General features: G+C 47.3%; 1 protein-coding gene across 25 annotated transcripts in view; it reads right to left on the bottom strand.

Moving 5' to 3' along the window:
* The window catches only part of NEDD4L (NEDD4 like E3 ubiquitin protein ligase), a 1,669,848-nt gene that overhangs the window by 186,189 nt on the left and 1,466,669 nt on the right, over positions 1–16,990 (bottom strand). For all 25 annotated transcript variants that reach the window (XM_085630299.1, XM_085630340.1, XM_085630265.1 and 22 more), the window contains one exon: positions 5,393–5,488. In XM_085630299.1, coding sequence (XP_085486425.1) covers positions 5,393–5,488 — 96 coding nt within the window. The remainder of the gene's footprint in view (positions 1–5,392; positions 5,489–16,990) is intronic.

Raw genomic sequence — 16,990 nt, 5'->3', positions numbered from 1 at the left:
CTCTTGGAAGCCCAATAGATTCCTATCCAGGAAGGAACTGTCATCGAAACTGGCCATGCTCCTATGCCTGATCTCTTGTAGACGGGTATCTGATGTAAGAGTTCTTGACATTTCGGACAAGATTTTTTCTCCCTCTGAAGTAACTTCCACGATCCGTGAACAGACCAAAGGTGCAATGAAGTCTCTCGTATCCTGCATTTCTAGATTCTCCCAAGTTATGCGTGGTGTCTTGCCTCAAGGCATATGAGGAGATGTAGGAAGAATTCTGCCCTCCGGGCGAACGACAACTCCTTATTGCATTGAGGAACCCCACAGGGCGATATCCTCACCCACGATTGCTCGGTGGTGCAATGGGTTATGCAGGAGGCAGGCACTGACCTGCGCAAATTCGGTGCTCACTCAACCAGAAGAGCGATGGCCACGAAGGCATTTGCTTTTGGAGCCCATCTTGAGGATATCATGAATGCAGCGGATTGGTCTTCGGACTCCACCTTTAAACAGTTTTATTTCAAACCGGTTCTGCAGATGGCACACTTGGTGGTGACTAAGCTTTAAACTAGAATAATCCTCGCCTGCGGTCCTGACATAGAATGAAAACTTTCCTAGCTATCGTAACGGAAAGATCCAATTCTATTAAGGACTCAGAGGCGAGGATTATCCCACCTGGGAATCAAGTATGCTTAAAATCTCCTCACCCTTGTTGTGAAGTAAGTAAAATCTTTACAAGTTACCAAATCTTGTCGTGATGTGTTAATGTGGCTATCTAAGTACATGATTTGCAGGTTTCCTTTGCAAGGATAATCCTTAGCCATGGTTGTGTTTTAAAATGTGTGTCTCGTTGAAGAAATGGACGCAAACAAACAAGATTCAGGAGATATCGGATGAGGCTGATCTCGCACGAGGAAAGAGGAGGGACAACCACTAACAAGGGGCTATGACCTACCTGGTGCTACCTGATTGGTGGAGACGATGGACAATCTATATGATAAACTCTATTGTTGTTGGGACATTCCTAAATGTTCATGAGAATGTTAGTTTTTTTGTTAGTGTTTACTTTGAAGGCTGCTGTCAATAAAGTGAAGAAAGTAAAGGATAATCCTCGCCTCCGAGTCCTTAATAAAATGTAAACTTTCCGTTACGATAGCTAGGAAATTTTTCATTCACCCACACTCGGCAGCCCCTCATACTCTACTTTTCACGACTGGAACACTCATGCTTCACATCTCCTAGATTCAAAACCCTTCAGCTTTTTTAATAAAACCTCACGTAAGCTTGAATGGCTTGTCATCTTTTTTCCCCATGTCTCTCCCTCATAGGTCCTCATGGTATCACGGCTGTCGATAGATGGTCATCTTCAACCTACAATCTAATGCCCTCTTTTCAAGGTGTGTTCTTGTTTTTTTTAATCTTTGTTATGTTGCATGTCCTCCCCCATGCCCTTTTTTTAACTCGTTCGCCTGATAGTCCTCAGGGCCCCCTACAACCTTTTGCGGCCCTATTACAGCAACACAAATGTGATGCAGCTATATTATATCTGGTGGCCTTTGCCAGAACATTGTAATGGGATACTGAAACCTTGATGTAACCAGTGCTTTAAATGGGGCGGTACTCACAGGTACTGAGTACCGGCACTTCTTATTTTTATCACATTGAGTACTGGCCCTTCTCTACTGCCGTGTAGAGTACCCGTACTCATGAAAGGGTGGGCGCATTGGCCTCTAGTGGTGGTAGCCTGTCTCTTTGACCACAAAGCACTTCTGTAGCCCTGATCTGAGCCCCAGCTGAACTATTCAGCGTTGGCTCATTTGCATGATATCCGGGTGTTCGCCGTCATGCTGTGTTGCAAGGAATCGAGGCATCCTAGTGACAGCCCAATGAGGAAAGCCATGGGAGGTAAGTAGGTTAAATGGTTTTAATCCCACCTGATTCTTTTGTGTGAGTGTCTGCTGATGTCTTTGTGTTTGCCTGCTTGTGTGCGAGATAAATATTACAAAATAAGGAAATGTTAAAATATCCCTGTTTGGCTTTCCTTTGTATAGCGAGTTAATCGGTTTTGTTTATAGAAACGAATTTCTCATGTGTTTTGGTATGTGCTGCTGCAACTAGTATAGAAGCCAATAAGCATCGGCATGTCTTGCCTTTAGCCCCGCTCCGGCCACGCCCACTCGCCCCATTTAAATGAGTACCTGCGCTATTTTTCCCCCATTTAAAGCACTGGATGTAACCACGGGGAAACGCGTTTTCATTGTTCTCTTTGTTTAATAAAACTGTCAATACAGAGATGTGCAAATAAAAAGATAAAACAGGATCTACCCTCCGTACCAACGAGACTGGACCGAAAGATACAACAGACTACCCCCTCAGTATCAATGGTACTGGACCGAAAGCAATGACCCACTCTTCAGAAGAGTGCTTGGAAAGACTATCAGCGAGGCTTCCTAACTGCGAAGTGCGGGTCTGAGCTCTCTATTGCGAGCAGTACCCTACAGTACAAAAGAAACACCTTCCAAGCTTCGAGGAGCTGCAGACTGATGACAGACTTTTGGATCGGGCTTGGGGCACAGCAGAATGGCATCCAGTCAGGCGCGCAACACCAATTGGGCTCACCGGGCTTCAGCCCCCCCCCCCCCCGTCATGTGTGTCAGCCCGGCTGAGACAGCCTCGCGGGCTGGCGTCCGACTAATTGCAGCCGCACCCGAGTACTTCACAGGTCTTTAAAAGACCATTTACTCGTTAATGAGGCTTTTGTGGTATTTTCACCCCTTTTTACAGCCGCTCTGCCTATGGCCCCACCCGGAATTTGGCTCTAGTTGCCCACCTGCATCCAGTGTTCGGAATAAGTGTGAGCTCCAAAATAAAAGTCATTGTGGCAGCATCATTAAGTTTAATTCATTTTCCTCAAGTAAACAATAAATAAAAAAAGAAGTAATACCGAAGTAATTTAAAAAAAAAAAAACGGTTTTGCGCATCTGGGTACAGCTCTTTACACCAAACGTGTGTCTATACGTTAAACCTGCTAGCACGCAGATATTGGCAATAACAAGGTATAATGTTACACTGACTTCCTCAAGGTGCCTGTAACATGGAAAACGAAAGCACCCGCAACGGGGGACGGTATGCAAGCTACAGATGGCGTGGTTTGGATCCGCTTCCATACAAGGTCACATCCGGGTCGTAAGCTGTGCCACATTACTGCCCTAAAACATCTCAGGCATCATAGGACCCTATTTGCGGGGGGTGAGTTCAGAGACACCGTGACTCTGTCTACTCCAATACAAGGCCTCGGTGCTGCCACTGAACGGGATTTCAATGACCTCCGACATTTGATGAATCGTACAAGACTCCCTGCCTCTGCTTGCGGGGTACGCTAGAACAGCAACGCTGTGCCTATAACGGCCGCACTGCGCCCATTCCAGGAACCGTACCATACTTGTGCATCTGCATTACTAAAAACACAGCCAACAATCGTCGTATGTGGTGGTAATTGTTGGCCGCAGTTTATTACTTATTACATAGTCACACTTGTACAATTCCCCCGGACATCCCCTTGGAGGCCGGGGTCATAAATCATGTCACACATTATTGCCAATGCGATATCGCGCATTGTCAGCTGGACATCATAAATCATGGGCCATAAATCATTATCCATCATAAATCATTCTGTTGGCCCTTCCTTTGTTGCCATAAATCACTCTGCCTGATCACCATAAATCAGCAGCCATAAATCATGGGTCATAAATCATCGGTATGTCATAAATCATTCGGTCACCTGCCATCAGAATTTCGTGGTCATAAATCATTCTGCGTGAGCATCATAAATCATCAGCCATAACTCATGGGTCATACATCATTGGTATGTCATAAATCATTCTGTCACAATCTGTCCTCATTCCGCTGTCATAAATCATTCTGCATGAGCCTCATAAATCATCAGCCATAAATCATCGGCTGGCCATAAATCACTGGTTTGTATTGATTGCTCATTTGCAACTCCTAGGGTCGTAAATCACCCTGACAGCTCGTAGATTGTTCTTTAATGTTAACCACGCCCCTTTGCGTGTGGGGGGTAGCCTTTTCCCCGGAGTTAGGCCCCAACTCGCTACCTTGTTAGTCTCTTTTGTGCCCCACCTTCTGGCGGGGGCTGGGCTGCGAGCGCCGTCTCCGTTTGCTACCCCGATTTTGTTAGGCGCACTCACCCTGCCGTGCGGCATCCCAAAGTGAGTGGCCCTCCTTCTACACACCGCCCCGTCGGTGTGCTCCCATACAGACCAAAACACTCGTTTTTTCCGCCGTTAAATCTGCACACTCTGTGTGCTCTCGTTGTGTGGGGGCTGTTTCCACCGGGAGTTAGGCCTCAACTTGCTACCTTTATCCAGACTGTTTTGTGCCCTGCCGACTGGCGGGTACTGGGCTGCAAGCGCCGTCTCCGTTACCCGCCCCCGTTTTTTGGCCAACTCACCCTGCCGTGCGGCATCCCAAAGTGAGTGGCCATATTCACACACACCGTCCGTAGGTGTGTCTCCATATCCAACCCTTGGAGCCGTAGTTCCTCTGGTTTTCGTCAGCACTGCGACGCTGCTGCTCCCTAGGTGTGGGTGGGTGGGATCCGAAAACCGTTGGCGGCGCTCCCCCAGCTCCCATGATATGCAAGTGGGCTGCTGCCTTATATCTCCCCTTCTCTTCTCCCCATTGTTCTTGGAAGGGGAGGGGGCGGGGGCCTGAGGGCGTTTCGCCCTGCGGCGCTTCCCGCCGACGAGAACCGGTTTGTTCCTTGCCGGGCTATGGCGGCCATTATGGCGCCGGCCCTTGAGCCCCTTTCGGGGGCGGCCTCTGCTATAACATACGTAACTGCAACACCTTCCAGGCCTGGCCGGACCCCGCGTACACGCTGTACACTCGACCTTGGCGTTACACTCGCATCCTACGACAGCACTGACTGAACATCACTCCCTCTGACCATGCTCCCTCAGGGCAAAGCATTCAAACCACAAGACCGTATCCGAATCTTTATCCCCGCGCTCATGTTCACACTGATGACGCACCAAGTTTCATTTTGTCGGCTCTGACTTTAATTTCTAAATTCACTGCTAGAAGCAATCTGTTTCTTTTAATGCCACAGCATTTCGCATACGTCAGCGCCTCGAAGAGCTTTCTTTACAACTGTACATTACTCACTTCAGGGACCATTGACAGGGTTATGCTACGCTGTAACCTATGACCCCACTGGAAGGCCTCAATTCCGGAGGAAAGTAGAGAACAAGACGGCTCGATACAGTGCCTCGACTTAGAAACACTGAAAGGGGGCAAGGAGGGGCATTCTAGCAGGAGATCGTAAACGTGACACAGGCAAACCAAAGTTAAACTAACTCCCATGTAACTGAACAACCTTTACCTGGCCAAAGTTTTCTTCGTCTATACAAAACATGAGGTCCAGCTCCGTTGGGTCGTTTTCCAGTATCCATTTCAATGAATTGTAATACTCGCTGTCCTAAAGAAAGAAACAGTGACATGAGAAAGATATGTAATGACCTGGAGCAGACTGAACAATCAAGAACATTAATGGGCATACTGTACTTTGGACAAAATGGAACACAAACATTTCACCAATTTGTTTTCAATGTTCCTATAAGTAAACATCGGACATAAAAGCAGTACAAGACACAAGTCAATATAGTGAATCAGACATAAAAAAGAAATACTTTTAAGATATGAAAAATACAAATGGTTTTATTTGGTAAAATATTTCAATAAACTCAAACTCTATTTGTGGGTTTTACTATTTGTGGGCATAAAAAGCCCTGGGTTTGTCCAACTCCGAATGCAAACCTCTGAGAGCTTCCCGAGATGCACGCGCGGCACGTGCTGCAACAGGGTGTGTAATACATGGAATGGGCTGCAGTGCGGCTGCTCAGGGTGTGAAAGATGCTGGTGGACTCCACAGAGTGGGAGTCGATCCTTGGCGATGGCACTCAGTCTAGTCTAGACGATCGTCCTGGTTTGATCAATCAGTACAGATCATCATTCTGAAATCTTCACCTCCTCCTCATCCTTCCACCAAGCTAGCCGGCTTATTATCGCCTCAATGTTAGTACTTGTTCGACTTCCACCCGTTCATCAGTTCTTAAATCACACAGATTCTCCTTTTCTTACTTCTTTGTACCAGCTATCTGTATTCTTACTCAGTCCCCCTCATCCCTTTCGGAGTACATACAGAAATCACACCACCAGAATGATTTCTTTCTGCACCCCCTCACCGCGGAAGGGACGTGGCATTATCGCCCAGAGCTGCCTACTTTCGAACTGGGGAACCAGGTTCGAGGCTCTGCGTCGGCTCAACATCCTATGATTCTGGCTAAAATCACTTCATCTCCCCGTACATAGCAAAATATGATGAATGTGACCTTGTATAATGTAACTGGTGCTCAGATACCTGTGGGTCAAGTTCGAGCTATATAAACATTGGAGAGAGAAAAAACAGCCAACCACCCACATAACCCTTTTCAAGGGACAAATGCCTTCACAGATCAGAACTTTGCTTTTAGCCCTTTAAACCTCATCTAAGAGGCACGAGGAAACCAGAAACTAAAACTCGGCAGGGAGAACAGGAACAAGGATCAGGAAGCCAGGGACACTGGATCAGGCTACGCACCGGCTTCCTTAGACTGAACAAAAACAGAAGGGAACTATGAGCTTAACCAAGCTGGACAAGGCAGCTATTCCCTAAATCCAATCAATAGGTTTCCTAATTAGAATTTCAGCATGAAGATCAGATGAGGAACACCTGCATAAGAGCACCCAACAACGTACTGTGACCACCCACACCGTCATTCACCTGACACATTGCAAAAAGCAGTTGATGACAACTTGTCGTACAGGGTCCAACAAGACTCAACGCGATGGACAGCATCTCCACTGCTGTTCGTGTTAAGCAGGGGATCAGAAGACTTGCACCCCTAATGCCATGGACTCTACAGAAACAACTTCATACGATTTTTGATAGCAGGCAGCAACACCCCCATCACGCTCTAGGCTGAAGCCTGTCTATAAACATTGTGGTAAACCCATGAAACTAATAACAAGCATTGGCATAGCCAATAGGTCTCGCCTTTCGGACCTTATAAGTGTTTAGCCATGCAACAGTTGATGTTGTTGCACCAAGGATATTGTGCTGGATAACTAAACACTTATAAGGTCCCAAAGGCGAGAACTATTGGCTATGCCAATGCGTGTCTTTACTTGCATTAGGGCCGTAGGCATCTTTGATGTGTCACAACAGGGACCCACTGTTCAGTCCAACCCCCCACTCAGCTCAGCTACTTCACGAGTAACACAGTCCGTGCTTACATAACTAGATTACTGTAATAGTGGCCACTTTGTCTGTGCCTCCATGGACCCAGTCACGCAAATCAATCAGCAAGTAATTTCGAAAATTTCAAAAATCTGCTGAAAAATAGCAAAATGTCAAAATATGCAGATGAATAAGAAATCCGAGTCAAAGGTTTAGGCTGTTCCTACACGTGACCTCTGTGTTTTTAGATCAAGGTGTGACCCCGATACAAAGTGCTAAATCCACGCACAAGACGTGTGGGAACGTCCGTGGTGAGACCTTTGTACACCACAGGGTAGAAAAGTTTCTGGAGATCTAAGGGTCTCTGTTCAAGTGGGGGTGTTCCATGGAAGCTGCCTGAGCTGTACAGATACATAGGACACAGAGCATGAGGTGTGGTGGGATCAGAGCATGAGGTGAGGTGTGGGGGGCACGGAGCATCAGCCGCGGGGGGCACACAGGTAGGACACAGTACGTGCCTCTTCCATTCGGGGAGCCTAATAAAGGAGAACTGGAAACCAGTGTGTGTGGCGCAGAGAATATACCAGGTGTGAATCCCCGGAGGGGATTTAAGGTTCAAGAAAGCCTCCTTGGTTGTCAATGGCGAACCTCAGCCTTCTCACCCCTCACCCGGGCTCACCCCTCCTCCGTCGCCATTTCATGAGCTGCAATGCCACCCTCGGCAGAAAGGTGGCAGCATCCTAACGCCATCACTGAGATGAAGTGACCAGACCGCATGCTTGGTTTCAGGCCTCCTAATGAGAGCTGAGCCGGCCTCGAGGAGCTATCTGACGCATCTCGCACCCCAGACGTCTGTCCAGGCTGCATCGAGGTGGTGCCCCTGGCACGGACAGAAGAGGCCGGAGGAGGCTGGGCACCGACAGGCAGCTAGCCAACCTGGCCCTGCACATCACTCTGTGCCTCGGCTTTGACTGATGCGCAGCACGAGGACACACTGTGCATTATCAGCAGCAACCACAGGCCCTCTTTGTGCAGCATTCCAAAAAGGCACCAAGGGAGGTGGCGGGGTGCAAGAAGACAATAAAACATAATGAATGACAAACGGGCTGCAGGCGCTGCTCGTACTCTGAACAATAACAGAATCTCCATCAGTCTAGACGCGCCGAGATGTTACACAGATATTCCTTACTGAGGACAGCAGATATGCACCCTGTTCCCACCAGCGCCCCTCACATATGAAAACCACATAAGCAATTCCAGAAAACAGTGCCTGTGCCATCTGTTTACAATTAACGCGACCGCGAGACAGGCAAATAGAAACTAGCATGGGCGCGTTAATTGGAAACAGATGGTGCCGCTGCTCGCTCCCGCAAGGTGTATGCCATACATGCACGGGCGGTCATTGGAAACAGTGCAGTACATGCACGAGTTTTCCAAAAAGTACAGACAGATTCCAAGAGGTCACTCCAAGCAGCGCTTGCGCGCAGATTAGGCTCGACCTAAAAATAGGGAACCTTATGAACAAATAGGCCTCTTTCTACAGTTAAAATAATCAGTTATGCATGACGAATGAACTCTGTCTCATTTTATTCCATGCATATACATCTTTTCCTAAATAAAAATCAGAAAGACTTATTATTGCTTACTTTTCTGAACAAAAAGATGCATAGATGATAAACTACAGGATAAACATTGAATGGATTTAATCACAAGTATTGTGCAACTATATGTGTGCGGAAATACGGATAATAGGTCAGGGTAGGTGTAGCCGCTAGGGTTGGCATGCCTTAGGAGACAAACACCTACACATTAGTAAGTCTCTGGGTATTCACAAATTTTGGTCCTCATGTCCCAGGGTGGGAATAGGGAAACACCACCCTCAAAACTGATGGGATTTAAAGGAAAGGGTATTCTCTATATGGAGAAGTAATCTATTTTGGAGCAGGAACAACCCAGGAAACGTTTACCATTATAAACATATATCAATCAAAAGTTCTTTATTTCGGCCATGTTGGCCATAAAAGAGTACAGGATAAAACATGATTAATAAATCATTTACATTTTTAAAAATCAATTTCATAAAATCATTAAGCATCTTTTTTTAAAGGAAAAGAAGTCAGTGTATTAAGTCGTTAGCATTCAGTGTCAATTAATTGGCGCCGCTTCGTCCACATAGCTAGCAAGAACTTGGAAAGTGCAAAAACAATACAACTTGACTAGTCAGACTTAAGAATTCTAAAAGCAGGTAAGCAGTTTTTAAAACCAAGGTTTTTGCAGAGAGGTACCAGCCATTGCCTCCTGGATTTAGTGTATGCAGGACAGAAAAAATGAACGTGAAGTTCATCCTCTACATCACAACTGCACCCGGGGCAGAGCTTGTTTGCTGTAACTGACCATTTGCTGGTAAAAGCTTTTAAAGCTAGGGTGCCGTATCTCCATTGCAAGAAAAGTTTCCTTGCCTGGAGCGGAAAAACAATATCCATGAAGTTCTCAAAAAAGTAAACATTTTTGACAATTAAAAATGATTTAGTCAGAGTACCAGTGTTGGAAGCATGGAATGTAGAATTCAAATGTTTTTCCTTAAAAATCCTGGTAAGCAACTTGCTCGAGACTTGGGAACAAGAACTTTCCGGGTTATCCCATAAAGGCGCTAGTCCCAATCTCAAGAATTCATGTTTAATAATGGCCAGCCAGGGAATTTTACCAGAGCTGCTATAGGTCAATATCTGCTTGAGCTCTTGCCTATAGTGCAACAGATCTGGTATTGCCCATAGCCTGCGCCAGAACCTTAAAGGTTTGAGTGCTAGCTCATCTTCTATTGGACCTAATCCGAGATCCAGCCTAAGGGGGAGAAGCGGAGTGCCCTGAGGGAGTAACAGCAGCTGCCTTATAAATTTAGATTCTATTTTCGCTATGGCTGAGCCACTTAGATGCCCCCACAGCTCCCCACCATAGAGGGCTGCAGCCCTTGCTTGGGTCTTGTAAATCTCCAGGGCTGGACTCACTGGCTTGTATGACAACAGGTTTGAAACCTTAAGGATACCCCCCGTCAGCTGTGACAGTTTCAGTTGTGATTTGACCTGTTGCGGACCCCAGCAAAGGTTCTCTTCAAGAGTAACCCCCAGATATTGAAATGTTTTGACCCTTTCCAGCCTTTCACTCCCCAGGGTCGGACTGGCGCGAGTGGAAGACGGAGGATTAAATATCATACATTTTGTTTTATTGACATTTATATCCAGACCACGGATTCGACAAAAATCTTCAAAGCCATTCAGTATACGTTGGATTCCCATGGGGGGCTTAGAAAGAAGGAGGGTATCATTGGCAAACATAATCGCCGGAACCCTCCTACCTGCCAACCTTGGGGCATCATTATTTGGTACATTTTCCAAATGAGCAATTACACCATTGACAAAGAGGGAGAACAGGGTTGGTGCCAAGACGCAACCCTGTCTCACACCTCTACCAACCGGAAACCTTTAAGAAAATGCCCCGTTCCTACCACTTCTAACACTGGCAAAGTTCCCCTCGTGTAATCTCATCAGTACCTGCAGGATTTGTTGCGGAACACCAAGATTATTGAGGACCCCCCAAAGTTTGTCCCGATGGACTAGGTCAAATGCGGACCGGAGGTCCACAAACACCATGTAGAGACTGAGACCATCGATCTTTGCCGTTTTCCAGTATAGTAATATCAGGCGAAAGATCTGGTCCATGGTGGATGTGTTCCTCCTGAAGCCTGCTTGAAGAGGAGTTAGAATATCATTTTCCTCTATCCACACCAGACGACGATCCAGAACCAACCGCGCGAACATTTTTTGCGGGACATCTATGAGGCTAATAGGCCTATAATTGACTGGGAGCAGAGGAGAGCCCTTCTTGAAAATCGGGACAATCTCTGCTCCCAGCCAAGTATCTGGGACTTGCATACCTCTAAGGATTGCATTGAAGAGGATGACAAAGTAGGGTCCCCAAATCCCTGGTTGGTGCCTAAATAAGTCCCCCGGGAGTTTGTCCAGCCCCGGTGCCTTACCCACAGCAAGTTTGCGAATCACGCAAGTTACCTCCTCCAGGGAGAATTCTAATACCTCCGGACAAGTGGGTAAAGCCAAGGGTACCAACGTAACATCCTTTGGCTGATTATCTGAATATAAAGCTTCAAAATGTGCTTCCCATACCGTTGAAGCAATATTAGGTTCTATCGCCGGTCTGAGTTCCCCCGAGCCAGTACTAACTAATGACCAGAATCTACGGGTGTCCCTAGCTTCAAGAGCAGCAGTTAAATTAGTCCACCTGTCCAAGTCCCAGTCTTTCCTTGCATTGGCCATTACCACCTTATAATGCAGTCGCCGATCCCTAACTTGGGTTTTGCATGTTGCCGATTTGACTACCATAATCAGCTGCGACTTAGCCTTCCTACAAGTAGAGTTGTACCAGGACGCAGTTGGAGTTCTTTTCTTCTTAGACGGAGCCAGGGGATTAAGGACTTCGGCTAAATTAGAGACTAGGGCCGAATGAATAGACCTTAGGTTTTCATTAAAATCTGGGTTAGGGACTTTAGTAATTAGAGCCTCCACCTCCATTAAACTAGGGAGGACAGTGTCATATAGTTTGCCTAGATCGTCATATGATTGCAATAGATTCCCCCATTTTACCCTACGTCTGTTATTGGAGAGCAACAGCCCTTCATCTGGGTCATTCAGGACCGACCTTAAAATTTCAGATGGGCCTAGGGGTTTAATTTCCAAGCATAACGCATTATGATCACTATCTGTCCTTTGGATTACCCTGAAGTCGACAACTCTATGCCAAAACCTTGTTTCGACCATAATATAGTCCAAGTGAGATTCTTGGCCCCTCTTATTAAAGGTGCAAATCGATGGAATATCGGACGGTGTACGCCCGTTGCAAGCCCTTAAAGAATTATTTAAAGTAAGAGAGAAGATCTGAGTCACCAATGGGGACCATATTTTTGGGCGGGGGGGATTGGCAAGGTGGACTAGCCCAATAGTCATCCTCTCCCATAAGGGCCCCTTCATTGTTTCCCAAGAGGGGCTCATAGTGGCAGTTCACATCACCAGCTACCAAAAGGTGAGAGTCGCCTAACAATGAACTAAGAAAGTTGGATAGTACATCTATAGTAGGGGACTCTGAGGCCAAGCTTACAGGGCGTGAGTATACGTTCACGATGGCTAACTTGACGGAATTGGGCCATTTAATAGTAATACATTGAACATCATCAGAATGAGTGAGCAGGTTCTCCACCATACAGCCTAGATGAAGAGCAACCCAAATAGTAAGACCGCCTGAAGGTCTACCTTTGCCTCCCCACCTGGCAGGAATGAAGTAAGTGGCAAATCCCGCTCTAAAATGTTCTTCCCTGGCCCAAGTCTCCTGAAAAAGACAGATATCGTGTTGGTCCACCAGGTCCCCCCACTCCATGCAATGTAATTTATTCGTCAGGCCTGCCACATTCCATGATAAAATTTTTAGAAGCTTCAAGGGAGTAACATTGTTAGCAATTTGGTCTCTGCCAGTTACGTCACTACCGGATGCAGTGCTGCCCATATGTACTTCTCTCAAAATGCTCGATTCTAGGGTCTGTGGTGTGAGGTACAACTCTTTGCTTCTTGGAGCCTCAGGAGCAAGTAACATGTTAGGGGCCTGCAGTTGGGGAGCAGGATCCTTGGAAATGGTTGATGATCCGGTGCTAAAAAGCTCTGATTTTCCAGTTGAATTTGAAGAACTTCTACGAGATATAGAACAGGAGGTGTTCAACTTAGTGTACCGTAGTCAATCCACCAATTCCAAGCCACTAAACCGGTTATGCGTGGGTACATTATACTGGTCGACTAAATGCCCTTGCCGACCCCTCACTGGCCTTCCTCTACCCGGATGTGTTACCCAAGGCCATCCACCTCCACAATCCGGTGACACAGGGTAGAAAAATGACAGGGGGAGGGAATGGATAGTTGACCCACTAATATTGTGACTCCAGCTGCAAATGTGCTCCACTGTACGGGGATCCCTGAAATTAATCAGCACACAGTCACCTGTGATGGTTTTTGGGCTGCGGCCCACCCAGGGAACCCTACGTACCATCAAAATTTCACTAGAAATATGATGCGGTAATGGTCTATTAATATTGAGTCAATGTGTTACTTTATTTTTTAGTGATGCAAAGGATTCCTGGGTTGGATTTGTTATCTCAGGGATCCCCGCCAGTACAGCCAGATATGGACTGGTTTCCGGCGGTAGATCAATTATATCAACCTCCTGAGATTCCACCGGTAGCTGCCTAACTAAGTTTTGAAGTACTGGGAGCGTGGAATCGGCCCTTATTGGAAATTGGACTTTGTTGGCATTTGAGGAGGGCGGCTCTAATTGGGGCTGAGTATGATCTAATCTGACTCCTTCAGGCACAGGGTTGGTTACAGAGTTATCGATTCTAGGGCCAATTGACTTTGACTTTGTGTCGACCTGAGTATCACTTAAGGCGGATTCTAGTTGGAAAAGCTGACGCTCAATTCGGCCAAGTCTTTCTTCTAATGGACCAAGTGTAGATCTCCATAAAGCGCCCAGTTTTGTAAACAAGAGATCCTCAGACATTGGTATTCCACTAGGAAGCTGGGCGACATTTGTCTCCTTCGGCCCTAAGATCAATACATTTGATGCTGGCGGGCCATGCTTAGTTGGAACACTAGGTACATTACATCCATTGATGGATGGTGTTGCAACCCTAGCACCTGGTCCTTTGGCCAAATTCAACTTCCTAGTACGAGATGAATCAGTGGCTGTATGCTTCTTCTTAGCTTTTGGCTTGGCACCTGTAAGTCTCTCCCTAGGATTCCAGGTTCCTAGGTTCTCCGTGGGGTTAGCCAAAATAGAGGGGTCATTATCCATTGAGGGTTCCGTTGTCTTAGAGTTCGAGATTGATGCTATAGACTCATTGTCTTGTGAGGAAAGAGGAGGTTGGACAAGTGCCTCGACAGAAGACAAATTACTACAGCCGTCGCGCTCCGGTGTACGCGCAATGGCGAAATGACCCATTGAGGAGCGTTTAGCCATCACAAGATCTTGCGACACTCGTCTCTCCATAAGGGTTATCCCCTGATCAATCACTGAGTTGGCCCTAATAATGAAATTATCCAGAGTTCCTGTTAGTTGGCTGAAGTCTTACTCCTCAAATTGCAAGCCATAGTAATGCTAGTGGGGAGTTTCCACTCACTTGTGTCTTAGACTGTGCAGATGTGGAAAGCGTACTTGCAGCAAGCGAAAAAGGGATGGCCCGGTCGGATCTTTCTCGGTCTCGAACAGGCTAAAACAGGCACGCCCTTGGCTTCGGCCGTCCCGCAAAGCGGATGAAGAGGTGGTAAAAAACCCCCGTAGGGAATGGGCGGGACAAAACCTACAAGCTGTAGGCAGGGGTGGAGACAAAGGGAAGAGGAGACAGCTGATGAAAGAACCGGGCTGCTGGTCCTCGCAATCCCGTGCGCCAGTAGTCACCAAACAAAACCTCCTGCTTCAAACGGTATCACTAGTACTGGGGTCTCTGTTCAGTTCAGTTCAGGGGTCACCTGCACAGTTCTTCTTAATGGGGCTTCCACCACGGGGCCGCCGGTTGCGCAAGAAAGGAATGCGGTTCCTCCGTTCACAAAAGGGGTGCGCCGACCGGCCCATGACCCAGAGAGGACAGTACCCTGTTGCACAGTCCCGCAAGCTGCCAGCCCGGAAGCGGATCAGTACAGCCTGCGGCCACAACTAAGGGGAGATGGTTCCGATTCAACCGCTACAGGACGGTACTTTTAAAATGCCCCCAAAACAGGTACAACAGTCTGGCCGGCCCGTGATGGCATGAAGACAGTCCTCCGCAGCCCGCTTCCCAGCAAAGCAGTCCCTCAGCAGGTATTCCGCCCAAGACAGTGACAGGTGCGGGAGGCTCCGCGCACACACGGGGCTTTACCTGAGAAACGGACGAGGCCAGTAGCAGTTCGAGTCTCCTTCGGTCTTCGGCGGCACTTGCCTCACGACGACGCTGCTCGGGGGGAGCGGCCAGCCCTCTCAGCTCTTCTTCTCGGCTCACTGCCGGCTGCAGTCTCTGCCGGAATGGCGTCGGAAGCCCTGATCCGATCGATACCCAACAGGCCCCCAACAGGCAATGGGCTACGGCTGGGCGAGGCTGCGAAATGGAGTCAAGTGCTGGAAGCGGCCGGAAACGGATGGAAACAGCCGGGTACGGCCGCGGGGAGCAGAGAACGGAACGGAGCTCCTTGCTCGGTCGTCCACACAGCACAGCTCAGCTCCCAGTCAAGCGGCCCGCAAAACCTGGACTGAATCCCTCCAACCGCAGTCCCATATATGCCACGTTCACCCTGAATAGGTAGTGGAATCGATTCCCATTCATGCAGGAGGTTACCAAGTGAGTCAGACAGGTAACTATACAGTTAAAGGGTAATCTGGTCTTCTAGTTTCGACATCCCCATAGCAGGCAGGGTGACCCGTGATGGTAGGGAAGAGGTTTACCACCAGGACTTCACACAAAACCAGGAAAGATGCACAAATCAAACCTTCTATTTCCTGCATTCCAACCTGACCTTGCCTGTTGGTAGGAAGGAAATGCAGATGCAGCGTGGAATATGGCATAGCATCCTTAGTCAGTAAAAAATAACATCCCATAATCTGTGATGACTTCTCTGCCTTGGAGGGAAAGGGCGCAGCTAGGAATTTTGTAATGGCTGAGGCAAAATGTATGAAGCCCAAAAATAAAAAATAAAAGAGTAAAGGTCATTCTGCTAACCACCTATCGAAACGTAGCTTCAGGAGGGGAGAAGGGATTTGATTCATTCATCAAGTTGACGGCTGCCTCACTGCTCCTCTCGTCGGGCCGCAAGGAGATGGGCCCACAGGGCGTAGGCTCCATACCCAATCCAGACGCTTCTCTCATAGCATGAAAGCAGCACTAGGATTGGTCTGAGCAGGCTCATTTGCCACTCATACAGTGAAAGCCTTTGGCTTTTCTCCAACGCAGCTGGGTTTGAGAAACATAAGTGTGCACGTGTGTTTGGCAGGTCTATGACGGCCAGCCAAACACAAATGTGCACTTATAAGCGGACACTACTTCTCCTTTCTGACTTGCCTGGCCTTATACTTATTGCAGGGCACAGACATACCGACCTCATAAATAAAATTATAAAAACATTGAGTTATCATTTCATTTATTATCTGCTGGTGCAAGTTGTAGGGCGACGCTCCTCCGCCATAACAGAGCAGCTGCCCCTAACTGTGAGGAAATGGACTCTTGATTTTGGAGAAGGATTCCTCTACGAGGGAATAAGGGACTCCACAGATTATGATACTGTACCGGCAAGACTATGAGATACAGAGTCACTTGTTTTGTTCAGGAAGATGAAATGCCTTATGAGGAAATAGGGGAGTCGAGAGACATCTCTGAGAAAGGAGCAAATAAAACATTTTTCCATTTCAACCTGAGAAATATCACACTGCCAATGTGTAATTCTGTATTCAAAGTTGTAATAAATGGCCTCAGAGGACCAATTGCAGATGAAGGCTGCTGTGGCATCAGCTATGCTTGCTCCAGAGGACACTGATTAAGCATTAGCAATACAAAAACTGCAGCACCATTACCTCATATAGGTGACAAGATTACCATTATTATTAGCGAAGAGAAGACCTGTAGAGGAC

The sequence above is a fragment of the Triturus cristatus genome, chromosome 2_1, assembly GCF_964204655.1.
Source record: "Triturus cristatus chromosome 2_1, aTriCri1.1, whole genome shotgun sequence".
Taxonomy (NCBI): domain Eukaryota; kingdom Metazoa; phylum Chordata; class Amphibia; order Caudata; family Salamandridae; genus Triturus; species Triturus cristatus.
Note: the sequence above shows the minus strand (reverse complement) of the source record. Positions and strands in the feature narration are given on the sequence as shown.